At 37.6% G+C, this 23229-nt stretch overlaps 1 protein-coding gene across 1 annotated transcript in view; it reads right to left on the reverse strand.

Moving 5' to 3' along the window:
- The window catches only part of STKLD1 (serine/threonine kinase like domain containing 1), an 84255-nt gene extending 61826 nt beyond the window's left edge, over nucleotides 1–22429 (reverse strand). Inside the window, exon 1 of the mRNA XM_053695960.1 lies at nucleotides 22331–22429. Coding sequence (XP_053551935.1) covers nucleotides 22331–22345 — 15 coding nt within the window. The 5' untranslated portion in view covers nucleotides 22346–22429. The remainder of the gene's footprint in view (nucleotides 1–22330) is intronic.
- Between the last annotated feature and the right edge of the window lie 800 nt (nucleotides 22430–23229).

The following is a 23229-nucleotide window of genomic DNA, read 5'->3' on the forward strand; positions in this document are numbered from 1 at the left end:
TATGTGTGTAGTATTTATATGTGTAGTATGCATACTGTGTGTCTGCGTATGTGTGTAGTATTTATATGTGTAGTATGTCTACTGTGTGTCTGCATATGTGTGTAGTATTTATATGTGTAGTATCTCTACTGTGTGTCTGCGTATGTGTGTAGTATTTATATGTGTAGTATGTCTACTGTGTGTCGGCATATGTGTGTAGTATTTATATGTGTAGTATGTATACTGTGTGTCTGCGTATGTGTGTAGTATTTATATGTGTATTATGTATACTGTGTGTCTGCGTATGTGTGTAGTATTTATATGTGTAGTATGTCTACTGTGTGTCTGCGTATGTGTGTAGTATTTATATGTGTAGTATGTATACTGTGTGTCTGCGTATGTGTGTAGTATTTATATGTGTAGTATGTCTACTGTGTGTCTGCGTATGTGTGTAGTATTTATATGTGTAGTATGTATACTGTGTGTCTGCGTATGTGTGTAGTATTTATATGTGTAGTATGTCTACTGTGTGTCTGCGTATGTGTGTAGTATTTATATGTGTAGTATGTCTACTGTGTGTCTGCGTATGTGTGTAGTATTTATATGTGTAGTATGTCTACTGTGTGTCTGCGTATGTGTGTAGTATTTATATGTGTAGTATGTCTACTGTGTGTCTGCGTATGTGTGTAGTATTTATATGTGTATTATGTATACTGTGTGTCTGCGTATGTGTGTAGTATTTATATGTGTAGTATGTCTACTGTGTGTCTGCGTATGTGTGTAGTATTTATATGTGTAGTATGTCTACTGTGTGTCTGCGTATGTGTGTAGTATTTATATGTGTAGTATGTCTACTGTGTGTCTGCGTATGTGTGTAGTATTTATATGTGTAGTATGTCTACTGTGTGTCTTCGTATGTGCGTAGTATTTATATGTGTAGTATGTCTACTGTGTGTCTTCGTATGTGCGTAGTATTTATATGTGTAGTATGTCTACTGTGTGTCTGCGTATGTGTGTAGTATTTATATGTGTAGTATGTCTACTGTGTGTCTGCGTATGTGTGTAATATTTATATGTGTAGTATCTCTACTGTGTGTCTGCGTATGTGTGTAGTATTTATATGTGTATTATGTATACTGTGTGTCTGCGTATGTGTGTAGTATTTATATGTGTATTATGTATACTGTGTGTCTGCGTATGTGTGTAGTATTTATATGTGTATTATGTATACTGTGTGTCTGCGTATGTGTGTAGTATTTATATGTGTATTATGTATACTGTGTGTCTGCGTATGTGTGTAGTATTTATATGTGTATTATGTATACTGTGTGTCTGCGTATGTGTGTAGTATTTATATGTGTAGTATGTATACTGTGTGTCTGCGTATGTGTGTAGTATTTATATGTGTAGTATGTCTACTGTGTGTCTGCATAGTGTGTAGTATTATATGTGTATTATGTCTACTGTGTGTCTGCGTATGTGTGTAGTATTTATATGTGTAGTATGTCTACTGTGTGTCTGCGTATGTGTGTAGTATTTATATGTGTAGTATGTCTACTGTGTGTCTGCGTATGTGTGTAGTATTTATATGTGTAGTATGTCTACTGTGTGTCTGCATATGTGTGTAGTATTTATATGTGTAGTATGTATACTGTGTGTCTGCGTATGTGTGTAGTATTTATATGTGTAGTATGTATACTGTGTGTCTGTAGTAATGTGTGTAGGTATTTATATGTGTAGTATGTATACTGTGTGTCTGCGTATGTGTGTAGTATTTATATGTGTAGTATGTATACTGTGTGTCTGCGTATGTGTGTAGTATTTATATGTGTAGTATGTCTACTGTGTGTCTGCGTATGTGTGTAGTATTTATATGTGTATTATGTCTACTGTGTGTCTGCGTATGTGTGTAGTATTTATATGTGTATTATGTATACTGTGTGTCTGCGTATGTGTGTAGTATTTATATGTGTAGTATGTCTACTGTGTGTCTGCGTATGTGTGTAGTATTTATATGTGTAGTATGTATACTGTGTGTCTGCGTATGTGTGTAGTATTTATATGTGTAGTATGTATACTGTGTGTCTGCGTATGTGTGTAGTATTTATATGTGTAGTATGTATACTGTGTGTCTGCGTATGTGTGTAGTATTTATATGTGTAGTATGTCTACTGTGTGTCTGCGTATGTGTGTAGTATTTATATGTGTAGTATGTCTACTGTGTGTCTGCGTATGTGTGTAGTATTTATATGTGTAGTATGTCTACTGTGTGTCTGCGTATGTGTGTAGTATTTATATGTGTAGTATGTCTACTGTGTGTCTGCGTATGTGTGTAGTATTTATATGTGTAGTATGTCTACTGTGTGTCTGCGTATGTGTGTAGTATTTATATGTGTAGTATGTATACTGTGTGTCTGCGTATGTGTGTAGTATTTATATGTGTAGTATGTCTACTGTGTGTCTTCGTATGTGCGTAGTATTTATATGTGTAGTATGTATACTGTGTGTCTGCGTATGTGTGTAGTATTTATATGTGTAGTATGTCTACTGTGTGTCTGCGTATGTGCGTAGTATTTATATGTGTAGTATGTCTACTGTGTGTCTGCGTATGTGTGTAGTATTTATATGTGTAGTATGTCTACTGTGTGTCTGCGTATGTGTGTAGTATTTATATGTGTAGTATGTCTACTGTGTGTCTGCGTATGTGTGTAGTATTTATATGTGTAGTATGTATACTGTGTGTCTGCGTATGTGTGTAGTATTTATATGTGTATTATGTATACTGTGTGTCTGCGTATGTGTGTAGTATTTATATGTGTATTATGTATACTGTGTGTCTGCGTATGTGTGTAGTATTTATATGTGTAGTATGTCTACTGTGTGTCTGCGTATGTGTGTAGTATTTATATGTGTATTATGTATACTGTGTGTCTGCGTATGTGTGTAGTATTTATATGTGTAGTATGTCTACTGTGTGTCTGCGTATGTGTGTAGTATTTATATGTGTATTATGTATACTGTGTGTCTGCGTATGTGTGTAGTATGTATATGTGTAGTATGTCTACTGTGTGTCTGCGTATGTGTGTAGTATTTATATGTGTAGTATGTATACTGTGTGTCTGCGTATGTGTGTAGTATTATATGTGTATTATGTATACTGTGTGTCTGCGTATGTGTGTAGTATTTATATGTGTATTATGTATACTGTGTGTCTGCGTATGTGTGTAGTATTTATATGTGTAGTATGTCTACTGTGTGTCTGCATATGTGTGTAGTATTTATATGTGTAGTATGTCTACTGTGTGTCTGCGTATGTGTGTAGTATTTATATGTGTAGTATGTATACTGTGTGTCTGCGTATGTGTGTAGTATTTATATGTGTAGTATGTCTACTGTGTGTCTGCGTATGTGTGTAGTATTTATATGTGTAGTATGTATACTGTGTGTCTGCGTATGTGTGTAGTATTTATATGTGTAGTATGTATACTGTGTGTCTGCGTATGTGTGTAGTATTTATATGTGTAGTATGTCTACTGTGTGTCTGCGTATGTGTGTAGTATTTATATGTGTAGTATGTCTACTGTGTGTCTGCATATGTGTGTAGTATTTATATGTGTAGTATGTATACTGTGTGTCTGCATATGTGTGTAGTATTTATATGTGTAGTATGTCTACTGTGTGTCTGCGTATGTGTGTAGTATTTATATGTGTAGTATGTATACTGTGTGTCTGCATATGTGTGTAGTATTTATATGTGTAGTATGTCTACTGTGTGTCTGCATATGTGTGTAGTATTTATATGTGTAGTATGTCTACTGTGTGTCTGCGTATGTGTGTAGTATTTATATGTGTAGTATCTCTACTGTGTGTCTGCGTATGTGTGTAGTATTTATATGTGTATTATGTATACTGTGTGTCTGCGTATGTGTGTAGTATTTATATGTGTAGTATGTCTACTGTGTGTCTGCGTATGTGTGTAGTATTTATATGTGTAGTATGTATACTGTGTGTCTGCGTATGTGTGTAGTATTTATATGTGTAGTATGTATACTGTGTGTCTGCGTATGTGTGTAGTATTTATATGTGTATTATGTATACTGTGTGTCTGCGTATGTGTGTAGTATTTATGTGTGTAGTATGTCTACTGTGTGTCTGCATATGTGTGTAGTATTTATATGTGTAGTATGTATACTGTGTGTCTGCGTATGTGTGTAGTATTTATATGTGTAGTATGTCTACTGTGTGTCTGTATATGTGTGTAGTATTTATGTGTGTAGTATGTCTACTGTGTGTCTGCATATGTGTGTAGTATTTATATGTGTAGTATGTATACTGTGTGTCTGCGTATGTGTGTAGTATTTATATGTGTATTATGTATACTGTGTGTCTGCGTATGTGTGTAGTATTTATGTGTGTAGTATGTCTACTGTGTGTCTGCGTATGTGTGTAGTATTTATATGTGTATTATGTATACTGTGTGTCTGCGTATGTGTGTAGTATGTATATGTGTATTATGTATACTGTGTGTCTGCGTATGTGTGTAGTATTTATGTGTGTAGTATGTCTACTGTGTGTCTGCATATGTGTGTAGTATTTATATGTGTAGTATGTATACTGTGTGTCTGCGTATGTGTGTAGTATTTATATGTGTAGTATGTCTACTGTGTGTCTGTATATGTGTGTAGTATTTATGTGTGTAGTATGTCTACTGTGTGTCTGCATATGTGTGTAGTATTTATATGTGTAGTATGTATACTGTGTGTCTGCGTATGTGTGTAGTATTTATATGTGTATTATGTATACTGTGTGTCTGCGTATGTGTGTAGTATTTATGTGTGTAGTATGTCTACTGTGTGTCTGCATATGTGTGTAGTATTTATGTGTGTAGTATTTATATGTGTATTATGTATACTGTGTGTCTGCATATGTGTGTAGTATTTATATGTGTATTATGTCTACTGTGTGTCTGCGTATGTGTGTAGTATTTATATGTGTAGTATCTCTACTGTGTGTCTGCATATGTGTGTAGTATTTATATGTGTAGTATGTATACTGTGTGTCTGCGTATGTGTGTAGTATTTATATGTGTAGTATGTATACTGTGTGTCTGTATATGTGTGTAGTATTTATATGTGTAGTATGTATACTGTGTGTCTGCGTATGTGTGTAGTATTTATATGTGTATTATGTATACTGTGTGTCTGCATATGTGTGTAGTATTTATATGTGTATTATGTCTACTGTGTGTCTGCGTATGTGTGTAGTATTTATATGTGTAGTATGTCTACTGTGTGTCTGCATATGTGTGTAGTATTTATATGTGTATTATGTGTACTGTGTGTCTGTATATATGTGTAGTATGTATACTGTGTGTCTGTATATGTGTGTAGTATTTATATGTGTAGTATCTCTACTGTGTGTCTGCGTATGTGTGTAGTATTTATATGTGTAGTATGTATACTGTGTGTCTGCGTATGTGTGTAGTATTTATATGTGTAGTATGTATACTGTGTGTCTGCGTATGTGTGTAGTATTTATATGTGTAGTATGTATACTGTGTGTCTGCGTATGTGTGTAGTATTTATGTGTGTAGTATGTATACTGTGTGTCTGCGTATGTGTGTAGTATTTATATGTGTATTATGTATACTGTGTGTCTGCGTATGTGTGTAGTATTTATATGTGTAGTATGTATACTGTGTGTCTGCGTATGTGTGTAGTATTTATATGTGTAGTATGTCTACTGTGTGTCTGCGTATGTGTGTAGTATTTATATGTGTATTATGTATACTGTGTGTCTGCGTATGTGTGTAGTATTTATATGTGTAGTATGTATACTGTGTGTCTGCGTATGTGTGTAGTATTTATATGTGTATTATGTATACTGTGTGTCTGCGTATGTGTGTAGTATTTATGTGTGTAGTATGTCTACTGTGTGTCTGCATATGTGTGTAGTATTTATATGTGTAGTATGTATACTGTGTGTCTGCGTATGTGTGTAGTATTTATATGTGTAGTATGTCTACTGTGTGTCTGTATATGTGTGTAGTATTTATGTGTGTAGTATGTCTACTGTGTGTCTGCATATGTGTGTAGTATTTATATGTGTAGTATGTATACTGTGTGTCTGCGTATGTGTGTAGTATTTATATGTGTATTATGTATACTGTGTGTCTGCGTATGTGTGTAGTATTTATGTGTGTAGTATGTCTACTGTGTGTCTGCGTATGTGTGTAGTATTTATATGTGTATTATGTATACTGTGTGTCTGCGTATGTGTGTAGTATGTATATGTGTATTATGTATACTGTGTGTCTGCGTATGTGTGTAGTATTTATGTGTGTAGTATGTCTACTGTGTGTCTGCATATGTGTGTAGTATTTATATGTGTAGTATGTATACTGTGTGTCTGCGTATGTGTGTAGTATTTATATGTGTAGTATGTCTACTGTGTGTCTGTATATGTGTGTAGTATTTATGTGTGTAGTATGTCTACTGTGTGTCTGCATATGTGTGTAGTATTTATATGTGTAGTATGTATACTGTGTGTCTGCGTATGTGTGTAGTATTTATATGTGTATTATGTATACTGTGTGTCTGCGTATGTGTGTAGTATTTATGTGTGTAGTATGTCTACTGTGTGTCTGCATATGTGTGTAGTATTTATGTGTGTAGTATTTATATGTGTATTATGTATACTGTGTGTCTGCATATGTGTGTAGTATTTATATGTGTATTATGTCTACTGTGTGTCTGCGTATGTGTGTAGTATTTATATGTGTAGTATCTCTACTGTGTGTCTGCATATGTGTGTAGTATTTATATGTGTAGTATGTATACTGTGTGTCTGCGTATGTGTGTAGTATTTATATGTGTAGTATGTATACTGTGTGTCTGTATATGTGTGTAGTATTTATATGTGTAGTATGTATACTGTGTGTCTGCGTATGTGTGTAGTATTTATATGTGTATTATGTATACTGTGTGTCTGCATATGTGTGTAGTATTTATATGTGTATTATGTCTACTGTGTGTCTGCGTATGTGTGTAGTATTTATATGTGTAGTATGTCTACTGTGTGTCTGCATATGTGTGTAGTATTTATATGTGTATTATGTGTACTGTGTGTCTGTATATATGTGTAGTATGTATACTGTGTGTCTGTATATGTGTGTAGTATTTATATGTGTAGTATCTCTACTGTGTGTCTGCGTATGTGTGTAGTATTTATATGTGTAGTATGTATACTGTGTGTCTGCGTATGTGTGTAGTATTTATATGTGTAGTATGTATACTGTGTGTCTGCGTATGTGTGTAGTATTTATATGTGTAGTATGTATACTGTGTGTCTGCGTATGTGTGTAGTATTTATGTGTGTAGTATGTATACTGTGTGTCTGCGTATGTGTGTAGTATTTATATGTGTATTATGTATACTGTGTGTCTGCGTATGTGTGTAGTATTTATATGTGTAGTATGTATACTGTGTGTCTGCGTATGTGTGTAGTATTTATATGTGTAGTATGTCTACTGTGTGTCTGCATATGTGTGTAGTATTTATATGTGTAGTATGTCTACTGTGTGTCTGCGTATGTGTGTAGTATTTATATGTGTAGTATGTATACTGTGTGTCTGCGTATGTGTGTAGTATTTATATGTGTAGTATGTATACTGTGTGTCTGCGTATGTGTGTAGTATTTATATGTGTATTATGTATACTGTGTGTCTGCGTATGTGTGTAGTATTTATATGTGTAGTATGTATACTGTGTGTCTGCGTATGTGTGTAGTATTTATATGTGTAGTATGTCTACTGTGTGTCTGCATATGTGTGTAGTATTTATATGTGTAGTATGTCTACTGTGTGTCTGCGTATGTGTGTAGTATTTATATGTGTAGTATGTATACTGTGTGTCTGCGTATGTGTGTAGTATTTATATGTGTATTATGTATACTGTGTGTCTGCATATGTGTGTAGTATTTATATGTGTAGTATGTATACTGTGTGTCTGCGTATGTGTGTGACCTGCTCTCTCATTTACAATAAGGGGTTAACATACTAAATTGCCTATTGACTGATACTTATATACAAGATATATATAAGGATCTTTAGCAGGCTACAATACATAAGAATTAAGTTTAACTTCTATATCCTTAACTCTGTAAAAATAGATCCAGAAACACAGCATTACAAAATAACAAGCCCCATATGGATCCTACAGAGCTGACCTCACATGTGCACAACCTTAACCAAAAGGTAGAACAACTTGCACAGGGTCTAAGGGAATTACAGACTCAAAATGAGACATTAAGGGGTGTTATTAACCCCTTAATGACCACAATGTACCCTGTATGTCACTGGTCGTTAAGGGTTTTTTCAGGACATAATAGCACAAGTCTAGCAAGAACACACTATTAATACTCTCCCCCCAGCAGGCTTTGTGGAATAGAGCAGTCTCAACGCTGGTGGCAAGACCACGCTATAAAACAATCAAGTCCCAAAAAAAGGCCATTGACATACAGGGTACGTCGCTGGTCCTTAAGGGGTTAAAGACACAGCTACACAAAAAATTCATGTAACTGAAGCTATACATGAACCTATAGTTAGCCCTCCTGAGAAATATTACGGGGATAGATCCCTTTTCAGAGATTTTTATAACTCTTGTTATCTTATGTTTGATCTCAAGCCAAAAACGTATACCACTGAACAACAAAAGGTCCTCACTGTAATCTCTTATCCCCGTGCAGAACCAAGGTCATGGGCCAATTCCTTTTATGAAAATAACGACCCAATACTTAATTCCTTAGACTCCTTTTTTGCAGCTATGGCATTGTTATATGATGACCCACTTAAACAGTTAACGGCAGAGAATAATATGAGAGCTTTGAAACAGCTTAGAAGTAGAGGATTACATAGCTGATTTTAAAAGATGGGCTAGAGACAGTGAATGGAATAATATAGCCCTAAAAAATCAGTTTAGAATTGGCTTGTCTGAGGCCGTGAAAGATGACCTAGCAAGAGTAGAGATTCCTGACACCCTTGATGAATTGATGTTACTTAGTATAAACATTGATAGGAGATTGAGAGAAAGAAAGAAAGAGAGAGGCATTTTAGAACCACTAAAATACAAGCCTTACTATAATACACCTTCGGGTCCGCCAACATCAACAATAGAACCTATGGAAGTGGGGTTGGCTAGGGGCTCCCTCAAACCAGAAGAAAAGGCAAGGAGACGACTCCTGAATTTATGTCTTTATTGTGGAACCAAAGGGCATGAGGTTAAAGATTGTCCCGCCTTGGCAAAGACCAAAAAAGGTAACCTAAAATACATTCACCTTAATACACTTTGCAACCTCTCTATTACCCATTACTGTCATCTTTTTATTACTTTACAGTGGGGACACCAACAGACTGAAATCACAGCTATAGTGGACTCTGGCGCCTCAGGTGTATTCATAGACACTTCACTTTTCACTGTAAATAAAATACCCACTGTTGAAAAGCAGTTTCCAGTTGTTTTGCGAGTATTTGATGGTACTTCTTCCTCTAACGGTCCTATCACGCACCAAACTACACCGTTACTACTCACTACAAGGGAGGGTCATAAGGAACATATAGTATTAGATAATAAATAGTTAATCACAGCACCACTAAAGCATTCTATCCACTGTCGAAAAAATAATAAATAAAAAATTGTATATGTATTTAGGGTGCAAGAGTTTAGTAAAACCTCCAATTCTACCATCTACAAATAACAAAAAAAGGAACTCAGCACACCTCAATTTAGCAAAAGTGTAAATGCAATTTATTATAAAGTATCTAATTACAATTCTATGATATGAATCCACAACTTTCAGTCCATCCACACATGCAAACTACTTTCATTCATAAAACAATTGGATTCAACCCAGGCGTCCCTGGAAGAATCAACCAAGGCTCTCAGAAAACCGCTATTAATGTCTTAGAAAGTTCATATAGATGAAAAAGTGAACAGTCCCTTAGACATGCAGAACTTTCACAGTTGTTTTGAATTTAAAATCTTTGATGCAATTTTTCAGATATGGTTGCTGTAAAAAGATTCTTTTCGATTACAAATATATCTTCTTATACATGAGATTTGAATAACATTTTGAACTCTGTAATCATTCCCTTGTTCAGCATACACCTTTTTATGATGAGTATAAGCACATTTATGGGTTAGTGCAGGACAAGACAAAAAGCCGTTAGTTCATCCAGCATATGCATTCAACTTTATGTTAACACTCAATATACTCCAAGGCTCTTTCCAAGTTCCCCTCTTTAAACCACACTTGCGGTTGGGTAGTATTCAGCCCGGGTATCGGTGCTTGACTATTCTAACAGTTCATGTTGTAACATATGCATAAAGTTTCTGACCCTTCCCAGTATTAGAGTGTTAATGAATTAAAGCGTCTCTAATGTGGTAGAAGCCGTGTGTTAAATCAGCAAGTGTATCACCAATCATCTGTATTGCGTCTGTATTAGTATAGAGGCTGGCCAGTTAGAACATGCATGTTAATTAGCTTTATAATACTTGCGATTTCACATCCTTTTGAATAAATGGAGATGCCCCCGACTTTTATCCACTCATGCGGACGGGAGAACAAACACTTGATTCGGTCTTATGTCTTTATGGAACAACGGCTCTTTTCTGTAATCTTTTTGCATCAAAGTCCTTGTATCGACAAGCGGTTCAGTGAGCAGCCTTACACTCCGACGCGCGTTTCGGGACTCCGCCCTTTCTCAAGGAGTATACGTCATCATGGAAACGGCCTCTTTTAGAAAGGCCCAAGCGTGATTCTATTGGTGCATACACACACACCTATCTAATGCGTCACCCATTCAGCTATTATATGAAACAAAAATAATGTGACTTAAGACTATTTTAAAACTAACTAAATGTGATAATCTCACTACACGAGATTAATAATTATTGAAGCAGCAACGATGCAACAAAATGACACAGTTATCGCAAACCAAACGAACATATGAAAATAAAGGTTCGTTCTTAGTCTACATATTTTTTGTTACTTAAATATGTATAGACCCGATTACACGAATAGGATCTCTTTATAAGGGATTAAATTCTCACTCAATTTATTGAATATTATGTTAGATTCAATCTACCTGTATTGTTGCGAATCTAAATTAGACTCTATATCACCATTACTGTTTGCTGTCTAGGGTTGTAAAACAAAGAGAAGGGGGCAAAACAAATATCTACATGGGGATTATTTTATGCAGACTATCTAAATATTTGTTATTGTGTTCTAAGATCCCATTTAATATTTAGTTATGATGGGAAAATCTTATTCATACGAAATGCCCCCAGGAAATATCTCTATTGAGACCCCTAGGTGACAGTGTGTCCAATTTTCTTATCCATTGGGCTTCTTTCTTGAACAATGCTTTTTGTCTATCCCCTCCTCTCCTAAAAGGAGGGACATTGTCTACTATTTGAAACCGCAATTGGCTTTTATTATGGGATGCCATTGTGAAATGATGAGATACTGGAGCATCCCAGTCTGAGTTGCCTATGGCAGCTTTATGTTGTCTGACCCTGTCACGGACACATTGGGTGGTCTCTCCCACGTAAGCAAATCCACACTGACACTTAATAACATATATCACATAGCTTGAGTTGCATGTGTATGTGTTTTTAATTTCTATCTTACGTCCAGTGTGTGGATGTGTCACAATATCACCTTTTATCATAGAATTGCATTGTGCACAATTATAGCAAGGAAAACAACCTTTCTTTTGTAAAGATGGAGCTGGACTTCTAGTCCCTAGATCAGCTCTAACGAGTACATCTTTCAGGTTTTTGTTTCTCTTGTATGATAAAAGGGGCGGATCTTTGAAAATTTCTGCCAATTGTGGTTCCTCTTTAAGAAGGTACCAATGTTTGTTAATACAGGTTTTAAGTTTTCTACTATGGAACCCATATTGTGTTACCAGGGGTACAGAGAATTGTTTCTTTTCCTTGAATTTAGGTTCAAGGAGAGAAGTTCTCTCAATCTGATCTACTCTTTCCAAATTTTCTTGTATTACTTGATTAGGATATCCTCTTTCCCTAAATTTGCTTGCCATTTCATCTAATCTAATTTGTAATTTGTTGGAATCAGATACGATTCTTTTCGTTCTGAGTAGCTGGCTATATGGTAAGCTTCTTATGGTATTAGGAGGATGAAAGCTATCAAAGCTAAGTAAATTATTGCGGTCTGTTGCTTTTGAGAATATATCACATTCTAATCTACCTTCTTCAATATATACCATTGTGTCTAAGAAGCTAATTCTCTCTGTACTGCTTTCCATAGTAAATTTTAGGTAATCTGTTTTTGAATTAAGGGTCTCTAAAAAATGTATAAGAGTATGTTCTTCTCCTGTCCATAATAGGAATACATCGTCTATATATCTATACCAACATTTTATGTTGGTCTTAAATGGATCCTCACTATAGACAAATTGTTCCTCAAATTTTCCTACAAAAAGATTTGCGTATGTAGGAGCTACATTAGAGCCCATCGCGGTCCCTTTGGTTTGTACATAGAAGGTGTCTTCAAACATAAAGTAACTTTCATAAAGGATTATTTTAAATAAATCAGATATCAATCTTCTTTCTGAAGGTGTAAATAGCCTTTCTTTATCAATGTAATAGAAGACACCTTCCATGCCCAATTCATGAGGAATAGAAGTATATAAATTTGAAATGTCCATAGTAACCAAAATTGCATGTGGGGGTACCCTGATCTGTTTAATTTTATTTATGAAATCAGTAGTGTCTTGTAGATAAGATGCAATACTTCCCAAGAGCGGTCTAATTAAAGTATCTAAGAATATGGCAATAGGTTGAAAAATTGAGTCTGTGCCTGCCACTATTGGGCGGCCAGGAGGCTTTTTCAAATTCTTATGAATCTTGGGTAAGATATAAAACACTGGAATAATAGGATGTTGATTAATGAGAAATTTCATTTGTTTAGATGTAATTATATTCATTTCTTTTGCCATTTCTACTATTTCCAGTATTTTATTCTGTATCCTTTTAGTTGGATCGAAATAAATCATTTTGTAATTTTCTTGTTTGGATAATTGGGACAGAATCTCATTTCTATAGTCATCATGATCCATGATGACGATAGCTCCGCCCTTGTCCGCCGATTTCAATACAATTGTGTTGTCATTTTGTACCTCTGTCAATAATTTCTTCTGTTCTACTGTTAAGTTATGTTTGTGTCTAAATTTAAAGTTTCTGCGCATAGTATTAGATGTTACATGTTCACCATTATTCCCTGTAGTATTAGGTCTGTCATGGCTTAGACTTCACAAGCCACTTATTAATTGGGACACACTTACTATCACACTAAATTCAGATTATTGCAAGAATAATTGTTATTTCAGTCACACCCTAGCATCCACCACAACTGACACTATTCCCAAACAATAGCTAGAATATGCAGACGTTTTTAGTAAAAAGGAGGCAGAATCTCTACCTCCACATAGGACATACGACTGTCCCATCGAATTGCTTCCGGGTTCACCCATACCTGTAGGACGTGTATACCCCTTATCACAGCCTGAGTTGCAACACCTCAAGGAGTATATAGACCAGAATGTTAAGAAAGCTTTTATAACACCTTCCACTTCTCCTGCGGGTGCCGGAATATTCTTTGTCCGTAAAAAAGATAATTCGCTACGCCCCATTATTTATTACCGAGCACTCAATAAGGTAACAAAAAAGAACAGATATCCGCTACCGCTGATACCAGAATTAATAGAAAGACTCTCATCAGCGAAGATATACACTAAATTGGATTTAAGGGGAGCCTATAATTTAGTGAGGATTAGAAGCGGAGATGAGTGGCTCACCGCTTTCCGCACACGATACGGCCTATTTGAGTATAGGGTGATGCCGTTCGGGCTGTGTAATGCCCCCGCCACTTTTCAGTTTTTTGTGAATGATGTATTTCATGATCTGTTGGATGTGTTCATTATTGTTTACTTGGATGACATACTGATTTACTCAGAAACACTAGAACAACACATACAACATGTAAAAATAGTATTGGACAGGCTCAGGAAGCATCACTTATTGGCAAAACCGGAAAAATGTATATTTCATACTACTCAACTATCATTTCTTGGTTACAAGATCAGTCCCCCGGGAATACAAATGGAAGATAACAAGATCACAGCAATCACTAACTGGCCCATTCCCAACAGTAAGAAACAGGTGCAGAAATTTCTGGGTTTCTCGAATTATTACAGGAAATTTATACAAGGATTTTCTGGAATAGTAAAACCTCTAACCAAATTGACCAGTTCAGCTACCAAATTTCAGTGGACTCCCCAGGCTCAGCACTCATTCGAGTTCCTTAAACTTAAATTCACAACTGCTCCTATCCTTCGCTTTCCAGATCATAACCTACAGTTCATCTTAGAGGTAGATGCCAGTGACTACGCCATAGGTGCTGTATTATCTCAACGAGAATCCCTGGAACATCCTATGTATCCAATCGCATATTACTCCAAGACAATGTCCTCCTCAGAACTTCATTATCCCATAGGAGAAAAAGAGCTGTTAGCCATAAAGACATCCTTGGAACATTGGAGGCATCTCCTTGAGGGAACAGTGAAACCGATTATAATATATACTGATCACAAAAATCTGGAGTACTTACAAACCACCCGAACACTATCCACACGTCAGGTACGTTGGAGCCTCTATTTTTCTAGATTCCACTATCTTATAATACATCGACCCGGATCCCGGAATGGCAAACCTGATGCACTCTCTAGGTTACCACCCCAACCAATTAAAAATACTACACCAGGATCTGTAATTCCAAAAACTCACATAATAGCTACAAACATATCTTTCCAACAACAACTACGAGTAGCACAAAATCAAGATAAGGAGAAACCTTTACAAAAGCTAAAAGTACATCCAGACAGGTTATACTACCATGATCAGTTGTTGTATATACCCCCTGAACTCCACAATGAAGTTCTATGTTCCGTTCATGATTCAGTTCTCTCAAACCATCCAGGTGAGAAGAAAACCTTAGAATTGCTACAGCGTAGCTTTTGGTGGCCGAATATGTCACACACTATTAGCAATTACATAAAAACTTGTCCTGTCTGTATACAAACCAAGCCACAACACAAAAAACCTTATGTGTTTTTACTCTCCTTACCGGTAGCAACTAGACCCTGGAGTGATATAGCCATGGACTATATTGTTGAATTACCATCCTCCTCGGGATATACAACTATACTAGTTATCATAGATCTATTTACTAAAATGGCTCATTTTATTCCTACTGTAAAACTTCCTTCCGCCTCTATTACTACTCGCCTGTTTCTAACTAATATAGTGAAACTTCATGGTTTACCTGAAACCATTACATCGGATAGAGGAAGCCAATTCACTTCCAGATTCTGGAAGGAACTCTGCAGCCAGTTAAATATCAACCGAAGACTTAGTACTGCCTTCCACCCTCAATCTAACGGGCAGACCGAGAGACCCAACCAATGGTTGGAACAATACCTACGCTCTCATTGTAACCAACAACAGGACAAACGGGCTGACTACCTTCCTTATGCCGAATTCGCATATAACAACTCTGTTAATTCCTCTACTAAATACTCACCATTTTATGCGAATTATGGATACAACCCAACTTTCCACCCTCTTACTGATTCCACAGTTAGGACTCTATCTATCGAACAACTTGCTAGTGAACTCTCCAAGATCCATGGGGTTATGAGGAACAACATCCAGGAAGCTCAAGAGACCAAGAAGTTTTATTATAATCTCAGAAGACGGGAACCCCCGAATTACAACATAGGAGATGAGGTGTGGCTGTCAACAAAGCATTTGAACCTTCACGTTCCATCAAAGAAACTCTCCTCTTTATACATAGGTCCATATCCAATCAGTAAAATAGTGAACAGAAATGCTGTGACTCTCACCCTTCCATCAAATATGCGCATTCATCCAACTTTTCACGTCTCTCTGCTCAAGCCTTATCATCCGATTTGTGGTAAACCTTTACAGTTGCCTCGTAATTACCTTTTGGACCATCCAGAATATGAGATCTCTGAAATATTGGACTCACATAGACGTGGCCATATTCTTGAGTATCTCGTCCATTGGAAGGGCTACCCTCCTGATGAAGATTCATGGGAGCCTTCAACTAATCTGCATGCTGATCATCTGGTGTCCTTATTCCACTGACGGAATCCGGATAGGCCGTCTCCGGGAACACCTTTGGCGTTCTTTGTGGGGGGGGTGGGTACTGTCATGCTACTGTCCCTTTAATTAGGGGCATGATTCTTTCTTCTACTCTGCCTATATAAACACACCTCTGACAACTCTAAATTGCTTGTTATTGTCTTGTGTTACACTGCGGTGTGATACATCACCTAAGCCTGATACAATTGTAGCAAGTATCTATAGTTCAGGATTTGCCTTTACACTTAGTGGAGCTATCCAGAATCTCCTTTGTATTCTTATTGACACAAAACCGCTCGCCTTTTGCCGGAGCTCCAACGAATACAGAAGCCGCAATCAGCTGTGTTCAGCTCAGCCTCTCCTCTGACAACCCCCCCCCCCCCCTCTCTGGCGTGGAGCACTGAGTCGGAACCTACAGACCGCATCAGCTGCCATTACAGCGTGCCTCCTCAGAGCAGAGACTGCTCATTCTGGGATCCCAGCACCGGACTGCACTGTAAGCAAATTTGCCAAGTTAATGTAAGTGCATATTACGTATAGTATGTCAGTAACAACAGGCAGCATATGTATTTGTATAAAGTCTAACTGCAATATATATCGTATTATAGATATCCATTTCCATTCAGCCAGTACTCTTTGCCAGACACTTCCTCTTGTATCCTTAAAGTGTATTCATAACAATTGTTATACATATTAACCCTTAGTAGCGTTATGGGACAAATGTGAACATATGACCTGCTCTCTCATTTACAATAAGGGGTTAACATACTAAATTGCCTATTGACTGATACTTATATACAAGATATATATATAAGGATCTTTAGCAGGCTACAATACATAAGAATTAAGTTTAACTTCTATATCCTTAACTCTGTAAAAATAGATCCAGAAACACAGCATTACAGGACCTCACTAAGGAGAGAGGATAAACCTCCCACACACAGTAACTGGGCTTACTAGAAACCATTATGCCACGGACAATGGGAGGTCATAATAGTGACCCATAGCCGTAAGCCATAAGGTGAAACGCGTTGGTATTGCACTGAGCAATAGGTGCTTAGTCATGTTGTTTATATGCTGTGGAATTAGCTGGTGCATTCCATACGGAGTTATTTTGCTACAGTTTCTAGGTACAACTCTGTGGTGGAAGCTGACATAGTTTGGCATTCTCTGCTGCGCTGGTTTGGCCGATTAATCGACTGCCAGCGCAGAGTTACAGACCACCTCTCCTTTTGAGTTTATTCCTTTTCCTCCATCGTTCATATTAAAGGGACAGTCAACACCCATGAAAACTTTCTACCAACAACAAAAAATGAGCCTGCACCGCATCCCATCTTCAATAACACTAACGTTAGGTGGCTAATCTCAATTAACATTTAGTTAACAGCGGCAGATATGGCCGCCAAACTCCTCCCCCTCCCCACCTTTCTTGTTTTAAATAAATACTCGTTCACAGGGACACTGTTCTATTTCTAATGCGCATGTGCTATATAATTGTAGTACGCTCGCTATTAGAAATAGAACAGTGTCTCCGTGAACGCAGCTAAAGAATCTAGCCGAGGATTTGATTCTCATTGGCTGAAGACTTGGAGAAGAAGCCTCCTACGTAACAGGGGGAGGAGTTTGGCGGCCATATCTGCCGCTGTTAACTAAATGTTTATTGAAGATTAGCCACCTAACGTTAGTGTTATTAAAGATGGGATGCGGTGCAGGCTCATTTTTTTTTTGTTGATTGAGTTTTCATGGGTGTTGACTGTCCCTTTAAATATTTTTTTTTATGGAGAGAGCGCCATTAATGGCGAGATTGTTAAGAGAATATGCAAGTTTATGAAATGTTATGCAGATTGGCGGTTCCTGTGTATGTTTAGTGGATTGGTGAATAAACTTTTTTATACAGAGAGTCCGTCACCAATGGTGAGATTGGCCGGCGGCCACATTACATTAGCCTCACACTTACACTAAAGCCAACAACTCAAAAGAATTATAATTACATGTTTTATTTAAAGGGATATGAAACCCAACATTTTTCTTTTGTGATTCAGACAGAGCATCCAATTTAAAATAAAGTTTCCAATTTACTTCTATTAGCAGATTTGCTTCGTTCTTATGATATTCTGTGTTGAAGAGATGCCTTGGTAGGTGTCTGGAGCACTATATAGTGATGCCATCTACTGCTCTTGTAAATGGATAACATTCTTGTAAACTTGCTGACATGTAGTATTCCAGTCATGTGCACGCTCCTCAGCTTACATCTCTGCTTTTCAAATTGCATGCTCTATCTTAATCATTAAATAAAAATGTGGGGTTTCCGGTCCCTTTAAAAATTACACAGGATATAAGCTACTATTAATGAATTTAAAGGGACACTGAAGCCAATTTTTTTCTTTTGTGATTCAGATAGAGCATGACATTTTAAGCAACTTTCTAATTTACTCCTATTATCAAATGTTCTTCATTCTCTTGGTATCTTTATTCTAAATGCAAGAATGTAAGTTTAGATGCCGGCCCAGTTTTGTTGATCAACCTGGGTTGTTCTTGCTGATTGGTGGATAAATTCATCCACCAATAAAAAAAGTGCTGTCCAGAGGCTGAACCAAAAAAAAAAAAGCTTAGATGCCTTCTTTTTCAAATAAAGATAGCAATAGAACTAAGAGAAATTGATCATAGGAGTAAATTAGAACGTTGCTTAAATGTGCATGCTCTATCTGAATCAGGAAAGAAACAATATGGGTTCAGTGTCCCTTTAATGTAGCTACCTACACTAATGAAATGTTCAATTGGTATTTACACACATGCACACTGGTTATTTATTTTGCCTTCTTGTTCTGTAATTGACCCTTAAACTGTAGTACTTGTACTTCCCCCAGTAAGACTGGAGTGCATTCTGTAGAGTGCAGCTGACACTCCTATGTGCTGCACTTTGATTGGCTGATATGTGGAGAAGCTTGTTTATACCTGTTCCTAATTTGTCACTGCAAAGGAAGTGAGATAAACAGTCAAGAGACTTTACAAGGGGTTTGTTTCTGGCCTGCTAAACAATGCTTCTGACTAAATTAAAGTTTTAAATTATTTTTAAATGTTTATCTTGCATGCAGATATTTTGCAATGCAGTAGATGATTGCTGATGTGTAAATAAAATGAAAACACTTTGATGCCCATAATTACCTAAAGAGAAGTGTGCATCTGATTTTTCTAGAACGTCTGTTTTCTGCGTGGTGCTAAGGATCACACATAACCCTTAGAGGGCTGAATGTGACCCACAGGGTGCAGTTTGGTTTGGTGAGTACACTCAAAGACACATTTCTGTAGACACATCAGATGAGCAAGGTAAGCACCACACATGCTTATATGCACGAGTAGTACAAGATCAGTCAAGTGCAGAACAGTCAGTCTGTTGTAAAGGGAAATTGGCATTTTCTGCACTACATTGTTTAATATCATATTTCTAAATACAACAATACAAGGTCTAAAGTGAATTAACTTACAGTCTATTGAGTGTGCTCTGTGCTGTGCCTGTCTTACCTTATTTAGAAATGCACAGTCCAAAAAATTCAGCAGCACTCACCACTATGTAGAAAATTCCATTTTTATTGGGATATTTCGAAATAGAAAAGACAACGTTTCGGACCTCTAGTCCTTAGACATGTCTAAGGACTAGAGGTCCGAAACGTTGTCTTTTCTATTTCGAAATATCCCAATAAAAATGGAATTTTCTACATAGTGGTGAGTGCTGCTGAATTTTTTGGACTGTGCTATTACTTTAAGGGTTTTGTGTGGTACCCTTACAGCTTGCACCACCTTGTTATCTGAGTGCTGTACCACTACTGGACTGTGTCTTATTTAGAAATGCACAGAAGTCCTTGGTGAGAAAGCTCAGGGTACAGAGTGCTCAGTTGGACACTTTCACTTAGTGAATCACACTAATGATGAGTCCTCCTGCTAAGTATTTAATGAATCTGACCAACTGGCTTACCATAACCATATAACACTGAAGTCCAGCAACACAATGCATTTAAAGGGATATGAAACCCTTTGATTTGACTTTCATGATTTAAAAAGAGCATACAATTTATACAACTTCTAATTTACTTCAATTAGCAAATGTGCTTTATTCCTTTGTAATCCTTTGTTGAAGGAACAACATTGCACTACAGGAAGCTAGCTGAACACATTGGGTGAACCAATGACAAGATGCATAGCCACCAATCAGCAGCTTGCTCCCAGCTCATGAGCCTACGTAGGTATCATTTTCAACAAAGGATGGCAAAAGAACAAAGCAAATCAGATAATAGAAGTAAAATTGAAAGTTTTTTATAATTGCATGTTCTGTCTGAAACATGAAAGAAAAATGTTAGCTTCCACCTAAGTACCCGTAGATTGCAGTGGTGTAACTAACTGATATTGGGCCTCTGTATGTAGTACTCAAATGGCACCTAATAATAATAATAATATATATATATAACAGAAACATAAATCTTTTATATATAATGAGTGATATTTCTTTTTTCACCAAACACAGAGACAATATGTTGCTAGGTGTTAAGGCCAAAGGAGACCTCAATAGGGTTGACACCTCGGCCATGTTTTCCTGGACATTTATGAGTTACACATAATGCAGGGTGTGCAGAGGGGAACATGAATTGCACCCCTGGACAGCACTATTCATGTTCCCCTCTGCACACCCTGCAGCATGTGTAACTCATAGGTCCAGGAAAACATAGCCGAGGTGGCAACCATAGACCTCAGATCTGAAGCTTTACCCCTGTAGTACCCTTTATGCCAGCTGGTGAGACCTCAGACAGATTCATGTTGTCTGAAACCTACTTTATGTCAGGTGACTTCACTTAGCATGACTCCTGCCTGCAGCTGTTTAATATAAAGGGCCATTACAGGGGGGTGACATGCTCTTATAAGACAGAGTATATCAATTTAACCCTAGAATCCCTACAATGCTATGTCATTAAGGGTTTGTGATGGTAAATCCAAGAGTATAAAGATAGTTAGGATTTACCATCACTAAAAATAAAGTGGACATTAAGTTATCACTCAGTAAAAAAAGGGTGTTAAACTCATGTTTCCACCTCTAAACATATAGCGGTGCTAGCATACAGAACAATGTCAGATGACTAGCACTGCTATTGGTTTAGAGGTGGAAACGTCACCTCATTGAGAGAAGAGTGCTGTGCCATGGGCGGCCAGAGGAACTGACTTTAGTGAGAGACGCGGCACAGAAAGGGTGAGTTAAGCACCATTTTTTACTAAGTGATCAATGAAAGTCCACTTTATTTTTAGTGATGGTAAATCCTAATGTTTTTATAATGCTTGGATTTACCATCACTTTAACACATAGTTAAAGTACTGCTCTGGAGCTGCAGAGCATTGCTGGTCCAGAGCAGACATGGCACTCACCCAACCAGCAGCACATGTCACACAGTCCAGCTGTGCACCTGCTGATGCTGATTGGCTCAGTTACTGTATTCGCTCGAGACCATCAGTGCTCTGGGATTCCTGAGAGGTACTTTCACTATGTATTTAATCACATTGCAAGGGTTAAACACATAGACTTGCAGGGTCACTAGCTTTTAAATTATTTAAAGCACTATAATAACTCTTTAACTTGATCTACTTTTTTTTTTTACATTTACTGTCATGTTTATCAGCAGCTGCACTGATTTATAGCCATGTAAAATACTGTACAGATAGGTAACTGGGCGCAAGTAGTGAGTCAATGCTTGGGGTGGTACAAAAGCAACGTCTGCCTATGGGCGTCAGATACTCAAATCCAACCCTTGTGTCTGAAATATTTACCTTTATTTCCCTAAAAAGAAACGTTGTGCTAAGAAAGGGTTAATACAGATCATTATAAAATATATTCATATTACAATCAGGATATAGTTTGATTTAGCTTTCTATAGTCAATAATACAAAAGAACACATCATTATAAACCATCCATCACTTCTGCATGACATATTAACCCTCCTGTTGCCGGTGGCGATTCATAAAGTAATAAAAGACATCAATGAATACCAATGTCCCTTCCCTCCTGCGCTCTGACCCTACACATGAACAGTACCACTGCTTTTACCGTGCCCGGCGTTACCTTGTATTGCTCCATGCCCCGGTGCACTTAGTATAGGGGGAATCCCTGTGCCCCTTGCCGTGTCTATGCCTCGCTGTACCCCAGGAAACTACCTGTACATTCTAAGCGTCATGTGTTACCATGACAACGAAAGAGGAGCATGCGCACTGTGAGGTCTTAAGTTTGATGCAGCACTAACAGATTGTAATACAAGTGTGCGTTGTACTTGTAGTGAATACAGTGTAGCTTGTGGCAACCTCTGTGCAGGGGGAGAGGGGGCTAATACCAGCGGTGGTGCCACGGACATGGTATTTTTTATTATATTCATATAACTCAGAAGTGCCCCCTCCCTCTTACCCCTGTGACATCCCCCCTGCCAATTACCCCTCACTCTCATATCCCCCTCTTACCCCTGTGACATCCCCCCTGCCAATTACCCCTCACTCTCCTGATTCCCTCATATCCCCCTCTTACCCCTGTGACACCCCCCTGCCAATTACCCCTCACTCTCCTGCTTCCCTCATATCCCCCTCTTACCCCTGTGACATACCCCCTGCCAATTACCCCTCACTCTCCTGCTTGCCTCATATCCCCCTCTTACCCCTGTGACATACCCCCTGCCAATTACCTCTCACTCTCCTGCTTCCCTCATATCCCCCTCTTACCCCTGTGACATACCCCCTGCCAATTACCCCTCACTCTCCTGCTTCCCTCATATCCCCCTCTTACCCCTGTGACATACCCCCTGCCAATTACCCCTCACTCTCCTGCTTCCCTCATATCCCCTTCTTACCCCTGTGACATACCCCTGCCAATTACCCCTCACTCTCATGCTTCCCTCATATCCCCCTCTTACCCCTGTGACATACCCCCTGCCAATTACCCCTCACTCTCCTGCTTCCCTCATATCCCCTTCTTAT

This window comes from Bombina bombina, chromosome 12 (assembly GCF_027579735.1).
Source record: "Bombina bombina isolate aBomBom1 chromosome 12, aBomBom1.pri, whole genome shotgun sequence".
Taxonomy (NCBI): Eukaryota; Metazoa; Chordata; class Amphibia; order Anura; family Bombinatoridae; genus Bombina; species Bombina bombina.